Source organism: Bidens hawaiensis, unplaced genomic scaffold (genome assembly GCF_021521415.1).
Source record: "Bidens hawaiensis isolate Kalapana, Puna unplaced genomic scaffold, B.hawaiensis_p1.1 tig00056493_1, whole genome shotgun sequence".
Lineage (NCBI taxonomy): Eukaryota > Viridiplantae > Streptophyta > Magnoliopsida > Asterales > Asteraceae > Bidens > Bidens hawaiensis.
The window spans coordinates 1-15,442 of NW_027500173.1; the positions used below are offsets into that span (position 1 = coordinate 1).

The 15,442-nt window shown below is 41.1% G+C and overlaps 1 protein-coding gene across 1 annotated transcript; it reads left to right on the plus strand.

Annotated features, from left to right (window-relative positions):
• The first annotated feature begins 11,179 nt into the window (after positions 1-11,179).
• LOC143601477 (putative serine/threonine-protein kinase PBL18) lies at positions 11,180-13,694 on the plus strand. The gene is made up of 6 exons (XM_077078883.1): positions 11,180-11,255; positions 11,693-12,018; positions 12,425-12,560; positions 12,703-12,839; positions 12,942-13,065; positions 13,295-13,694. Exons 1-6 carry the CDS (start codon positions 11,195-11,197, stop codon positions 13,690-13,692), a joined length of 1,182 nt encoding a protein of 393 aa, XP_076934998.1. The 5' UTR covers positions 11,180-11,194; the 3' UTR covers positions 13,693-13,694.
• The last annotated feature ends 1,748 nt before the right edge of the window (positions 13,695-15,442 follow it).

A 15,442-nucleotide genomic window follows, 5' to 3' on the forward strand; every position in this document is an offset into this window, starting at 1 on the left:
GTGTGTTGTCGATCCAACTATCCAATGTATTGTGTTTAAAGACTAATGACCTACTCCTAAATTCACTGAACATGTCTATTACAGGATTGAATCGTCGGCCTCCAAAGAGAGGAGGCGTATATTACACTACCAAATATCATTGGGTCAAATGTCATTTGATAACTATCCAAGATATTAATCAACGATCTTAGACTAGGTATTGATTGCTCCATTTGCTTGTGCCACTGTTGGTATTGTTTGTCGATAGGTTGAACAATGAGGTTTTTTTTTTTTTTATAAATTTTGGTGAAAAGTATTTATTAATGGATTATTTAAAATATATTTACCAAAATGAGTTTTTGTTTAGTTGAGAATAACACTCATTTTGATAAATATTTTATAAATAACCTATTTTTATAAATATCTTTGTCACTAACGCATTTAAAGGGAAAAAAAAACAAATACCTTAATTGTGTTGCTAAAAAAACAAATGCTTTATCAATGTTGTTAAAACCTGACCAAATGGTATGGTGGCAAATGGCAAGTGATGGTTAAATCAAAGAATCGCTTAACCATTTTTATTTTGTTTTTTAATATCTATTTGAATCACTAACATGCTACTGGCCTATTCAATCAATTTTTATTTCGCTCTCAAAAGGAAACTCATCATACTTGAAAAACTCTTTGATCCAATCTAAAGCCCTCTATTTTTTTTATCACATATAGGACTTAAACCCAATAATTAAATTAAAGTATTTGAATACCTAATTTCAACCAGTTAGGCTAATGATCGCTGCAATCACTTAACTAGTTGGAAGTTGGAGCATTTTTAAGCAAACAAAATTTTCAAAATAACTTTTTTTTATAAGATTTGACCTTAGGAATTTTTTTTTGTGGGGTGGGGGGAACCTTCTAGGTGGTTTAGAAGACCCTTTGTATTTATAGGTGGTTTGTTTATTTTATTTTTTGTAAAATAGATAACTCGTTAAGGAGGGGGGGGGGGAGCTACGAGTTTAACCACCAACATAAACTCACAATGGGGGGCAGCGAGTTTAAAGGAATCCTGACAAAACTTTTAAACTTGTAAGGGGGGGGGGGGGATCGAGGTCTGAATACATCAAATCACTTCAAAAATTACTCATGTTTTTATTCTATGCATATGTTTAGAGTAGGAATCTTACAACCCATTTGCAAATCATATGTTTTTTATTCTCTCTGTATATTTTATATATCAAATCATTCCCTGTGCTGGTGTTGAATGAATATAGGTCTAGTTAAGAAAAGTATAGTTAGTGGTGGAGCCACATAGTGACCACCGGGTTCGGCCATCATTTTTTATTTTATACTAGCAGCCAGGAGAGCCCGCGCGTTGCGGCGGGTAAACTTTGTTGTTGCGATGCAACGAGAATTTAGTGGCATCAGTTCGGTTTGTTATGATACGGTATTAATAGGTTTCATTAAGATCAGTTTATAGCATAATAAGGTCAAAGAGGCATTTGAAGCAGTGGTTGGTTATACCAAACAACCTTTAAACAAGTCAAAGGGCTGCAAATTCGTTTTGTTATAGGGGACAGTTTTGGAATCAATTAGTCACAACGCAAATCAAATAAAGAATTAATTCATCTTCGGGTAAAAAATTGTGGCTACAGGTTTATTAGCATCAAAGGACAATGTCAGGTTTGTTGATACAAAAAGAATTGTTAACGGGTCAGGTGACGGGTATTTGCTAACCAAGCAACTAACAAACGGGCTAGGTTTGAATTTAGCAGATCCAATAATTGGAAAGAATAAAATAATAATCAACTTCAGGCTAAATAAAACAAATTTCAAATGAATATTTCTTGAGAGAAAAAAGTCCCGAAATAATGTCAAATCACTACAAATTTTTTGGATGTTTTATGCAATAAAGCTTTAAAATGCATCCTTACTACAGCAACCCGATTGGTGATTGTTGAGCCATAGGGAATAAATGAACTCCTATAGTTTTGCATTTACAGTAACCTGCTCCGGTATATTCAGTAAATCAATTATTTTAAAAGTAAAAAAATGTTTATATACATTTATCACACATTTAGTACATACCTTGTAGTGTAATGATTCAATCTTCTCATGTGTTTGGTTCGCATCAGTTGTTTCATACGACGTTCTTTATCTGCTCAAGTCAGCGGCAACTCTTCTGTTACGTTTGTCTTCACATATTTATATACATTTTAATCAAAGAAGCATATAAGTTGGAGATATCTATAGTTTCAAAATATGTAAAATTTTCAAGTCATAGCTGCACTTCGAGGTCAATAAGACTACATAAGATCCTCAACAGGTTGTGTGTCACCATATAAGCTCTCTTTGACCCGTTTGAAGTCAACTCCATCAAAAGCTAAATATCAAGTTTCTACATGACAACCCCGTTAGCCAACTAACCCGTTTAAAATATTGAACTGTTACTCGAATGACATGTTTAAAAGTTGACCCGTTTAGAACTTTAACCCGTTACCGGACGTGACCGTTTAAAATTTTGACCCGTTTTCCACCCGTTAGCCAACTGACCCGTTTAAAATATTGGCCTGTTACCCGAATGACCTGTTTGAAATTTGACCCGTTTAGAACTTTAACCCGTTACCTGACCACACTTAATGTTAAAGAAAGTAAAAAGTAGCATTAAAAGTAATCTACGACGATGACCAATATTAAAATTTGAGTAATTTTTGTAACAAGTGTGAGTGAAAGGTGGTCTTTATTGAGTGAAACATTCCCTAAAAATTATAAACTCTTATTAACTATAAAACATCAACTATTTATCTAGAGACAATTGACAAGAATCAGTTGTTAACCGTAGCCGTTAGGCAACTGTCATCCAAATTAAGAGCTATAATAACCCCAAAAATCCCACTTTGGTCCAAAAATGCAATAAATTGATTCTGAGTGAACAACCTGTATAAAGAGTTCCAATTTTCACCCATTAGCCAACTGACCCGTTTAAAATATTGAACTGTTACCTGAATGACGTGTTTTAAATTTGACCCATTTAGGACTTTAACCCATTATCTGACCAGACCGTTTAAAAATGTGACCCATTTTTCACCCGTTAGCCAACTGACCTGTTTAAAATATTGAACTGTTAACCAAGTGACCTGTTTGAAATTTGGCCCGTTACCTGACCAGACTGTTTAAAAATTTGGCCCGTTACCCAACCGAGCCAATTAAAAATGTCCCAAAAGTTAACCGTGTGACCCAATTTTGTAGAAGCTTCCAATTTTAAATAACTAAATATATGGCTCTGAACCTTAAGTACTCTCTGTAAGACAAATGATTGTGCTTCGATTAAGCATAATAACTAAAAAACTGTAATGAGAAGGTAAAACCATAACCTGAAACAACCGATAGACAAAGAGTCAGAAAGAAAGAAAATAAGATAAGCGCAACTGGGGGGAATACCGGCTACACAGTTTTTACAAACACTACCCCGGTTACCTAAGCCGGGGCAAGTGAAGTAAATTTTACGAACACTACCCAGTTACCCAAGCTGGGGCAAGTGCAGTAAATAATCGCTCACTGGGAATCACCGATACCCAGTTAGAGAAACGAACAAGACTCCCCCGCCAAACACTCGATGAAGTTAAGGCATGGGCGGAGGCACGTCAAAAGGAATTCCAAGCTGAGTTGGACGAACGCTTGCGTTCCGTCCAACAGGCTGACGAATTCGAAGAATACTGGGACAATGACTCGGAGGAGTCCGACTCCGACGCGAACCCTCGCCATAGGGCAAAAGGGAAGCGTAAGGAAACGGACTCCCAACCGAGAAGGCATTTTGGAGAAGCCTTCAAACCAAAAAACACAGGTGGAAGTCCACGTGACTTCTCCAAAACATTCAGACCAAACGTTGCAAATGCGGGAACGTCCAAATTTGCAAGGGACATTGCAGAAGCAATTGCCCCAAAAAGTGCCAAACAAATGTCCAGCATAGGCACATATGATGGTATATCCGACCCAGATGATCATTTGAACAGATTTATAGCGGGGGCAACCGTCAGTAGTTGGACGGAACCTACGTGGTGTTACATGTTCCAAATGACGCTTGTCGGGGCTGCTAGAGCGTGGTTCGATCGTCTACCGGTCAACCACATCTACGACTGGGCTGACTTCCAACAGAAGTTTAGCCAACACTTCAGCCAACAACGAAAGTATACCGAGGAGCAATGGACAATCCTTAAGTGCATTCGAGAAAAAGATGAATCTTTGCTAGACTTCATCACTCGCTTCAATTCGAAGAAGCTAAGTCTGGGTAACATTAGCGAAGATCTTGTTCGCGCTGCCTTTATTCAGGGCGCGAACGACCCAGAGCTCATCCGCACCTTAACGGGTAAAGATGGCATGCCATCCACATGGGATGCCATCATGACAGCAGCAAAACGCTTTGCGGAAACGGAGAAGCAACTGGGTAGAGATCTCCCACAGAGCACAAACCTCTACACCCAGAAAACAAGAGAAGACAACGTCCTTACCGCCCGATTAAACAAAAAGCGGAAGCTAGGCATTTGGCAGTTAAGGGTAAACTTTGACACCTCATCCGGCTTGCAGCATCGGTTAGGCGGAAGGGATAACGTACAGTCAAACAAGAACTCCAGATGGACGCCGCTCACCAAAAGCGTCACCGAGATATTCGCTACTGAGGAGCTCCCATGGCCAAAGCCTCAAATAATCCGACATTGTCACAATGCTGATCGGAGCAAATACTGTGACTTTCACAGGACAAAAGGCCACAACACCGAAGAATGCATAGACGTAAAGGACATGGTCGAAGCATTTGTCAGAGATGGGACGCTCGCGCACCTCGTGGCGCAATGAACGCTGAGCAGGCTGATGCGTGTAGAACCCCAGCTGGGGAAAACACGAATAAAATTCCAGCTTCAATGTGGAGACTACATGCTGCGTAAATAACGAGATCCCGAACCAGGTGCTTATCGGCTCGATGGCACTCCCATCCCAACAACATGGAAGGGAGCTCAATTACACAGTTTGCATGTAAATCAATTCCAAATTTGTAAAGAAAAGGCCCAGAGCCACTTCTAATGGAAATGATTCTCCTCAGAACATCGACGCTGATGATTTTACATTTATACTTTATGAACTATCAACACTGATGCCGGTTTTCACCGCATACATAAGTGAGTCGTTGCATGGGGAAGGCGGCAAAACCCGCATAAACCCAAAAAACGACAAACCTTCACGCAGGTCAGTTGAAGGGGAAAAGTTCAGTCATCCTACTAAATGAAAGTGCCGGTCTATCCGCATGAATCATGATAGAGGAAACTGAACACTAACCTATTAACAACCGCGCGTCGAACGGTTAATTTATTCAACACGGATATGCCGGTTTTCACCGCATAATTACGTGAAGTCGTTGCGTGGGGAAGGCGGCAAAACCCGCATAAACCCAAAAAACGACAAACCTTCACGCAGGTCAGTTGAAGGGGAAAAGTTCAGTCATCCTACTAAATGAAAGTGCCGGTCTATCCGCATGAATCATGATAGAGGAAACTGAACACTAACCTATTAACAACCGCGCGTCGAACGGTTAATTTATTCAACACGGATATGCCGGTTTTCACCGCATAATTACGTGAAGTCGTTGCGTGGGGAAGGCGGCAAAACCCGCATAAACCCAAAAAACGACAAACCTTCACGCAGGTCAGTTGAAGGGGAAAAGTTCAGTTATCCCATTAAATGAAAGTGCCGGTCTATCCGCATGAATCATGATAGAGGAAACTGAACACTAACCTATTAACAACCGCGCGTCGAAAGGTTAATTTATTCAACACGGATATGCCGGTTTTCACCGCATAATTACGTGAAGTCGTTGCGTGGGGAAGGCGGCAAAACCCGCATAAACCCAAAAAACGACAAACCTTCACGCAGGTCAGTTGAAGGGGAAAAGTTCAGTTATCCCATTAAATGAAAGTGCCGGTCTATCCGCATGAATCATGAGAGGAAACTGAAACTAACCTATTAACAACCGCGCGTCGAACGGTTATTCAAAACAGAGAATTTCTAACAAAAGGATGAGGAAAACCTACACGCAGGTCAGATGTAGGTAAAGTTTAGCCATCCTACTAAGTGCAAGTGACGGTCCTACCCGCACAATCACGAAAGAGGAAGCAAAACTTCAACCTATTATCTACCACGTTCAAAGGTTAACTTATCCTAAATACTTAGAAATTTCAAAAAAGATGAGGAAAACCTCCACGCAGGTCAGATATAGGTAAAGTTTAGCCATCCTACTAAGTGCAAGTGACGGTCCTACCCGCACAATCACGAAAGAGGAAGCAAAACTTCAACCTATTATCTACCACGTTCAAATGTTAACTTATTTTACACTTGGAAAATTGCTAATTTAAACTAAAGTATGCAAGTCATATAACGTTTATAAAGCAAGGAATCCAGTGAAAGTAGCGGTCTTACTCGCAAAAAGATTTATATTTCACAATGATTCATTACAAGAATGGCCGGGTAACTACCCGCCTACAAGAAAATAAATCTATACAAGATAAATCTATCCTAGCAGTGGGAAGGGATCTTCAGGATCAAGCTTCAGGGCCACTTCCACTTGGACCAGCACCATCAGTAGATCGTGGCAGTTCAAGGAAAGCTTTAAGGATAGCTAACCCATCATCAGCAGCAGCAACTTGATTCACCTTCTCCACCACCGGATGCGGGAAGGCGGCGTACTGATTCACTGCTTGGTCGTAAACAGCTTCAGTATCAACATTATACAAAGGGAAGTTGGAAGGCGGGATGCCTTTCTCAACGAACCCTAGACCAAGCAGGAAGCCGGCCTTTTCCCCATCCTCGTGAGAAGCGTTGAGGGCTGCGCTCATAGCATCGTCATAAGACGTCTCTGAGAAGACCCGATGCACAACCTTCAAGAAAACATACAAGTGTCAAAACCTTTTCTATCTACAAAGAAAAGCGTAAAGAAATAAAAAGCATACCTGAGACAACGCTTCTCGAAGAAGCCATTCCTTGGCAACCAGAGCTTCTTGGAGGGCAGCTTGAGCTTCGTTACGGGCGCGTTCGGCTTCACTCTTGTTGAGGTTGGCAAGCAACACTTCTTTAGCCGCAGCCTCTTCGACGCCCTTTAGCTTCCGCTCAGCATGGTCAAGCACCCCCCTCTGGTCCAAGATCTCCTGGAGCTTTTTGGCGTCTTCCATCGCCAAGGCATCATGAGCCTGCTGGAGAGCCTCTAATTTGGCTTTAAGCTCTTCATTCTCCACGCGTAGAGGCTCAGCAACAGCTTCAGCCTTGGTGGCCCTCTCGGTTGCGTTCCTTGCAGTTTCCTTAGCCAGCCGAAGCTGTTCATTAACAGCTTGGGCAGCCTTGGAACGGGCCTCGAGCCGAGCCTGAACTTCAACCTCGAGGGCCTTGAAGGCCTTCTCCTTTTCCACAGCCACTGCGGAAAGCCTTTGGTTCTCCTCCCGGACAGCCCGCGCCTGAGCCACTTCTTTAATGCGAGCTGCTTTTAACTTGTCGTTTTCACGACAAAGCAGCTCGACGCGCGGCTGCATCCGGGCCAGGAGAACCCGAAGCTCATTGGTTAGCCTACCCTCCTGGTAGCTAGCCATGGCTTCCCCCAACGCACCACTGGGAGCAGCGTGACGAGCCCATTCCACGCACTCCACAGGGGTGCGAAGGATTGTTCCTCGGCGAATGTTCCATCGTGGAACATACACTTCATTGGAATCCGACACTGCAAAAAAAAAAAAAAAACACAGCAGTTAGGAAAAGATGATAAAAAAATATATAAAATGGGCCAAAAGAACCCTACGCACCTGTAGGGTCAATAACAGGCCGATAGCCGCCAAACCCATCACCTGAACCCAACGGAAATCCATCCAAGAGGTCAGGCAGATGGGAAGGAGGCAGAGGTTGGCGATAAGCCCCATGCATACCTGAAGGTTCGGCCGTCGTTGCCGATGACGGAGGCATGGTAGAAGCCGCCGCGGTCGCAGCCGCGGAATCCGCAGCAAAAGTAACCGCCGGCTCGGTGAAAGATGCGGTAAAAATAGCACTCACAGCCGGCGGTGACGTCATCACAGCTGGAACAGTCGGCTCAAAGGAGTGAGCAACTGAACCAGCGGAAGCAGGCGCAGGCGCCTGGGTCGTCGCCTCAGGTAGGCTGACCAAGCCTACCGTCATTGGCGGAGAGGTACTCCTCTGCGCTCCACCCTGGAATGCGTCAACATCCACGCCTGCGTAAAGAAGATAAGTATTAATGATGGAAAACTATGAAGTTAAAGATAAAGGAAGTTTGTAGTTACGGGTTTTCTTGAGCCTGAAAGTACGGACGGGCGGGGATGAACCCGATGGAGCCGGCCTCTTCACGCCGGTCACCGATGTCATCCTTGGCTCTCCGGAGGTGACAATCGTCGCAGCCTCCGGAGCGGCGGTCTTATCACCACCGGGATTCCCCGCCACCTCTTCGCTCTCGGTCTCCGAATCAGACCGAGGCGCCGGATCGGCAGTGGAGGCCACCTTCTCCTTCCCCTTCCCGCCGGCAGCCTTCTTCTTCCGCACCAACGGAGGACCATCTGCGGATTCCTCATCAGAACATACGATTAGAGGAATTCCAGCAGAGGTTTCAACATTGAGGGGTCGAGGGTCGAATAGCGCCTTACCTGGCCGCCTGGCGCTCAGGATCTCGTGGCCTAGCGGATAGACCTCCACGAACCGATCCGCCGTTTGTTCTAGGATGGGCAACTCGTTCTCGTCTAGAGCGCGAGTACCCATCCGAGCGGGACCATCAGCCTCCCGCGGGTACATGAGCGACTGCAAGTCGTTCCCCTCTGAAATAAACAGGAAAGAAGTTAGAAGAAATTCTAAATTAACAAAAGGAAAAAGAGCATACCGTAAGGAACAGAGTTCGAACCGTATTCGAGGACGATTGGGATCTTATGCGCATCCGCATCCTTCCACACCCGGCTCATCCCCAGCATCACCATCCCGGACTCCGCAAACCGGTAAACCGGAGATTGGACTCGGGATATCTTCGCAAACCATTCCGCCTCCTGGTAATTGGAGGCGTGAAGGCTGGGAAGTGCTTGCCCGTTCTTGAATTTCATGGCAAGGGGGATGGCGCGAGCGGAGATGTAGAAGAACTCCCGCTTCCACGAGCGAAGACTGCGCTCGGTTGCGCAAATCTTCAAACCCTTAATCCGGGTTATCAACGTATACCACCCCTGGATGCACCTCCAAGAGTAGAAGGTCATCAGGCGGTCAACATAGGGCTCAATGCCCAGAATCCGGCACACCCACTCGAAGTGGCGAACCTTGGCAATCGCCATCGGATGCACCTCGGTCAGGTGCACACCGTGCCTCTCAAGGACACGGTAAACAAACTTTGTCAATGGGAACCTAAGATTCCCATAAACAAAGAATGCGGCATATACCCCGATCTTGCCTCTGGGGGCATCGTACACCGTCTGATGGGGTTCAGGAAACTCAGGCTCGAGAGACTCGAGCATGAACTTCCTGACGACGTACTGATACAGATCGACAGGCAGAGCACACTGGCACTCGCCAGCAGTACTCTTGTCATCGGCTGTAGACTCGAGATCACGTGAAGACATCTTGCAGAAAGAAGAAAACGATTTCAAGGGAATGCTCGACTGAAAAGATGAGTATTCGCCGGAAATCGTTTTGAAGATGAAGAGAAGAGTGAAAGTGTGGATTACAAAGAACCCTCTCCCCCTTTATATACTAATCGCAATTAATGCGATGAATTTAATGCGGAAGAGAGAGAAATCAAAGGTGCAATGAAACTATGACACGTGGCAAAAAGCAAGCTGGCAACAACTGTTGACAGGACGCGTACCATTAATTTCGCGGCCACGCGCCCGAAAAATCGTGCCCACGCGCCTGAAAAAGCGTCTGGAATGACCATGTACTGTCACGTCACCATAACTTCCTGCACGTCCTGACACAGTCAGAAGAAACCGTCGCACGACGTTTCAGAGGTTTGGACTGTTCTTATCCTTTCACCAACTCTTCGAATTTCAAAATTCAAAAAGATTCAAAAGTAAGCGGGAAAATACCCCTTACCTTGGCAACCAAGTAACTGTAAGACGGATGCGGGTACAGTGTTAAGGCAAAACCCTTCACATACCTAGCACCCGCAGGGAATTGAAGCCAAGAATAACTTGGCAACCAAGTAACTGTAAGACGGATGCGGGTACAGTGTTAAGGCAAAACCCTTCACATACCTAGCACCCGCAGGGAATTGAAGCCAAGAATAACTTGGCAACGAAGTAACCGTAAGACGGATGCGGGTACAATGTTAAGGCAAAACCCTTCACATACCTAGCACCCGCAGGGAATTGAAGCCAAGAATAACTTGGCAACCAAGTAACCGTAAGACGGATGCGGGTACAGTGTTAAGGCAAAACCCTTCACATACCTAGCACCCGCAGGGAATTGAAGCCAAGAATACCTTGGCAACCAAGTAACTATAAGACGGGTGCGGGTACAGTGTTAAGGCAAAACCCTTCACATACCTAGCACCCGCAGGGAATGGACGCCATGAATACCTTGGAAGTAAAGTAACCGTAAGACGAGCGCGGGTACAGTGTTAAGGCAAAACCCTTCACATACCTAGCGCTCCGCAGAGAATTGAAACCAAGAAGGATCTTCTGGGCAATGCTTGCGGAAACGGAAATAACATCCCCGCATAGCGGGAACGTCGAGAACTACGTTGTTTGAAGCTCCAGGATGGAATTGGTGGTTTTAACATAATTGATCACTATGTTCAAAACTACCAAAACCTCATGGAGAATCCACACAAGTGGGACTCAACGCTCCTGACTTGCGAGGAGGTTACAGACCTACCCGCATCATACCCAAAGATCAAGCAGGAAACTCGGGAATTTCTGCAAGTGACAAGGACTTCCGCGGGAAGAATCCCCATGAAAAACCTTAAAAAACCCTTTTCAAAACCCTTTGCTTAAGTCCAAAAGTTCACCTCACTATTGATTTTATGGAGTTTCGTTGGAAGCTTCCATCACCAATTTAATATTAAAAGCCAAAAATTCTTATCAATTAATTCAAACACAAGACCAACAACACCACCCAACATATTATTAATACTATTAATAATAATAATAATCCCCTGCTTCTGTTCTTCCCTTCATAGACAACTTCATTTGCATAAGATCATCATTCCATAATGGGTATTTGTGGTGGAAAATCAGCCAATGTTGCTCATGCTTCTTCCACTCAATTTCTAGGTAATATTTGATTATTATTTGTTAATTTTAATTATTATGACTTTGCTCATGCTTCTTCTACTCAATTTCTGGGTACCAGTACTCTAGAAATCACTAGGTGCTAGTCGGGCTGTGGGGGTAAGGACTAGCAACTAATCGAGGATTAATCGAACTGGAATTCATATGTAAATTTTCAAATATACATATATATTACAAATTTTATATATAAAACTTTCAATTTTGACCGATTTTAGATAAATGGGGATTAACCGGCGACAGGTCGGTGGGTTAGCGACTAGCGATTAATCAGCGCCTAGTCGAGAGTTTAACAACCATGCCAGTCTTTATCTTTCTTCGTCAGTTATTATTGTTATTATTATTTGTTATTTTTAATTATAGAGCTTCTTCAATATGAATTTTTATATGTAACATGTGTTGTTGATCGTTTTGATTTACAGAGGATATGATTAACAAAAGTGGGAAACATAATTCAAAATCCTCAAAGAATCAATCAAAAACAGTGAGCTTCAACAAGGTTTCAAAAGCACATAAAAATGATCATTTGCCAATTCCGATTAACCTCAAAGCGTTTAGCTTGAGTGATCTCAAGACTGCTACCAAGAACTTCCGGCCCGATAGCCTTCTAGGTGAGGGCGGTTTTGGTCAGGTTTTTAAAGGGTGGGTTGATGAGACCACCCTTGCTCCGGCCAAACCAGGCACGGGGCTAGTGGTGGCTGTCAAGATACTGAAAGATGATAGCCGCCAAGGTCACCGCGAATGGCTTGTAAGTGGTCCCGTTTCGTTTGCTATGTTTGTTTCCTTTGTGTTTTCATAACCAGGCTGGTCATCCAACTGGCCATCTTTAGTTGCCCACTACTCGGACTAGTTTTAAAAAACAAGATTTTAGAAAACAACAGATAACGTCATAAATAATTTAAATTTATATATGTAAATATATAAGTAGTTAAAAACAAAAGATGAAACTACTTTTTCTTTATGTGTGGAGTTATAGAAAATAAGATTTTAAGAAGGAAATAAATTTGAAGAACATCTTTTAAATCCGGACCAACGACCGGCCCAATATGATGGTCCGACCCAAAACTGGACACTTTAAATGGAGGCGGTTTAAAAATACTCAATTTGGCTGGTTCACAAGAAATTGTGTTTTGATTTTTTTTTCCTACTTGTAGACCGAGCTTGATTACATGGGGAGACTTCATCACAAAAATCTTGTTAAACTCATTGGCTACTGTTCAGATTGCGATAACCGCCTTTTAGTTTATGAGTTCATGCCAAAAGGATGCTTAGATAATCACTTGTTTAGAAGTGAGTATTACTTTCTTCATACTGATACCGCTTGTTTCATTTTGTGGGTCCGACGTCATAGAATGATACGTGACCCACAAAACATGAATACATAGTAAGATTTTATAGCATTTATTAAACAAATTATATATTTTATTTGTAGAAAGTGTTCAACCGATGCCATGGGCTACAAGGATGCACATCGCGGTTGATGTAGCACAAGGTTTATCGTTTTTGCATAGCCAAGAACCTTGTATCATATATCGTGATTTGAAGGCTTCCAACATTTTGCTAGATTCGGTGCATGCCTAAACTATTTCCCTTTTATGTTAAGATATAAAGCAAAGATATTCTTGTTTCCTATATTCTTATTAATGGTTTTTTTGTCATTGGATTACATAGGATTTTAACGCGAAGCTTTCAGATTTTGGTTTGGCAAGAAATGGTCCTGTTGGAGACAACACACACGTGTCTACTAGGGTTGTTGGAACCAACGGTTATGCTGCCCCAGAATATGTAGCAACAGGTACGAGTTTTTAATACATTGAACTATTGTGTAAAGTTACCTTTTACAAAACTTAATATTTTGTATGTAACATTATTAAATCGCAATCCCTAACACTTCTCTAACGCCTGATTATTTACATTATATATACGTTTCTTGTCTCTACATAAAATATATAAACAATGTACATACACATTCGACTTATTCACGTGTTACCTAATTTTAACAAGGCGATTTTTACACTATTCAGGGCATTTGACACCAAAAAACGACGTGTATAGTTTTGGGGTGGTCTTATTAGAACTGCTATCAGGAAGACGAGCCATATCCGACGAGAGAGCTGGTGGGGTAGAAGAGACATTGGTAGAATGGGTTAAACCGTTTCTAAGTGATACCAAACGGATTCTTAGAATCATGGACACACGACTCGGTGGTCAATACTCCAAGAAGAGTGCACAAGCCGTGGCTGCACTCGCATCAAAGTGTCTCCATAGTGACCACCGGTTCAGGCCGACTATGGCTGAGGTTCTTGCTACTTTACTAGATATTCAAAATGGTCAGAAAGATGTTTTGAGAGGTTCACCTGATCAACACCAACAAAAGTTTAGGAGTTTGAAGGAGATAAGTGTAGGTAAAATTTCAAGATGATGGTGTATATATGTTTGATGTACAACTCTTCATGCATGATGTGCAAGTTTTGTTGCATGATATACAAGTGATTGTAGATAATAACTCACACATGGGATGATAAGTAAAAAGTTCATAAAATCTTTATAGTTTGGCTAGTGGCTCGCGGTAAAGCTAAGTGGGCTTTGTGCTCGGGCGCGACCCGTGATGTTAGAGTATTGTTTTAAGCTATAGTGCATTGCGTGTTTAATATCTGTCGTTTTCTTTTATAAAACTTAATTTTACCACTTTGAGGTTGATTTTTAGGCCTCCTAGTGGTTTTCATATCTACGTATGTCTTGGGATGCTTATAATTTATAAACAATAGAATCCAAAACAATTGTCAAATCAAAGCAAGTCGGTCAATTTGACCAATTTAAAATTTATGTGGTTTACATATGGTTGGGTTTCCGTTTTTTTCTATTTAGGGGGTGTTTGGGATTGCTTATTTTCACCAACTTATAACTTATAAACTTTTTGAAAGTAATAAGGTGTTTGGGATTGCTTATATTATGAGAGGAAAAACCCCATAAGTTACACTTTTGTAACTTATTAACTTAATAAAAAGTTATAAGAAGGCAAATTAAGGAATCTCAAACACCCCCTTATTGTAAAGATGGTACATCAATATATGATTTTTTGACTCATTTTAAATTGGTCAACACACTTGATAAACGTAAAATGCTTACCTTAAATTAATAAATTTAAGCATTAATTACTATTTAAGGAAATTATTAATACAACTAACTCTATACCTATCCTAGTCATGATACATTGAATCGTTCCAAAGCCAAACTATAGCCACCGCTACATTGAATAGAATTGTAATCATATGCATTTTTTTAAGTGTCGCTGTCCATGAACATAGATTTTCTATAATTATGGTAGCCATTAAATCATGTTAAATTATCTATAACTAGCATCATATAACATGCGCTTCAAAGCGAGTTTGAAATGTAGATATGGGCATACGGCGTAACGGCGGGGTGGTTTTCAACGACTTTTTACATTAGTATTAACCTCGTTAACGTTGAAACTTGAAACATAATAAAAGTGTGTAGTTGACTGTCGATTTTTAATAAAGATTATATATTTAAGGGAAAGTTAACGTACAAATGAAATTAACATGTTAATTGTGATAATCAACATAATTATAATTACTCTACTTCTATATATAATTACTCTACTTGATTTTCACAATTAACACGTTAATTTTATTTGTATTTGATCCAAAACCTATATATTTATATAAACGTGAAGATAAAAATAAGATAAAAACTAATTCTAGAAATAAATGTAATTTAAAAATATATATTTTGTTATAAACTTAAAAAATTTAAAATATCCATTTAGTATTTTTCTTTTTTTAAGAAAAGAAAGAAACACATAAAAAAGAAAATCAAAAAATAAAAAAAAACTTGAAATTCAATTCTTTTTTTTATGTAATCAATTATTTGTTAAAAAAAACCCCACTTTTACATGATATTATATGAAGTAAACTGTGGTCAAGGTGTCAAAGTTGTTATTTCAATCTAATAATTAAATATTTGTATTCTCAGTATTTAAATAATGATATTTAAAGTTTTAATTTTGTTACAATCAAGTCCGTCATTAAACTTATTTAACTTATTTTGCTAAATGAAAAACATTTTGATCATTTTGCATTAGGCACAAGTCGTTATAGCAACATATACAACCAAAATTCCATAATCACTAATAATCTAAAAGTCAG

What these genes read in the sequence shown, in the direction of transcription:
- LOC143601477 (XM_077078883.1), top strand. Translation starts at nt 11,195, where the DNA reads ATGGGTATTTGTGGTGGAAAATCAGCCAATGTTGCTCATGCTTCTTCC. An exon ending in TTCTTCCACTCAATTTCTAG is followed by an intron (nt 11,256 to 11,692) that starts GTAATATTTGAT and finishes TTTGATTTACAG; the next exon opens with AGGATATGATTAACAAAAGT. An exon ending in AAGGTCACCGCGAATGGCTT is followed by an intron (nt 12,019 to 12,424) that starts GTAAGTGGTCCC and finishes TCCTACTTGTAG; the next exon opens with ACCGAGCTTGATTACATGGG.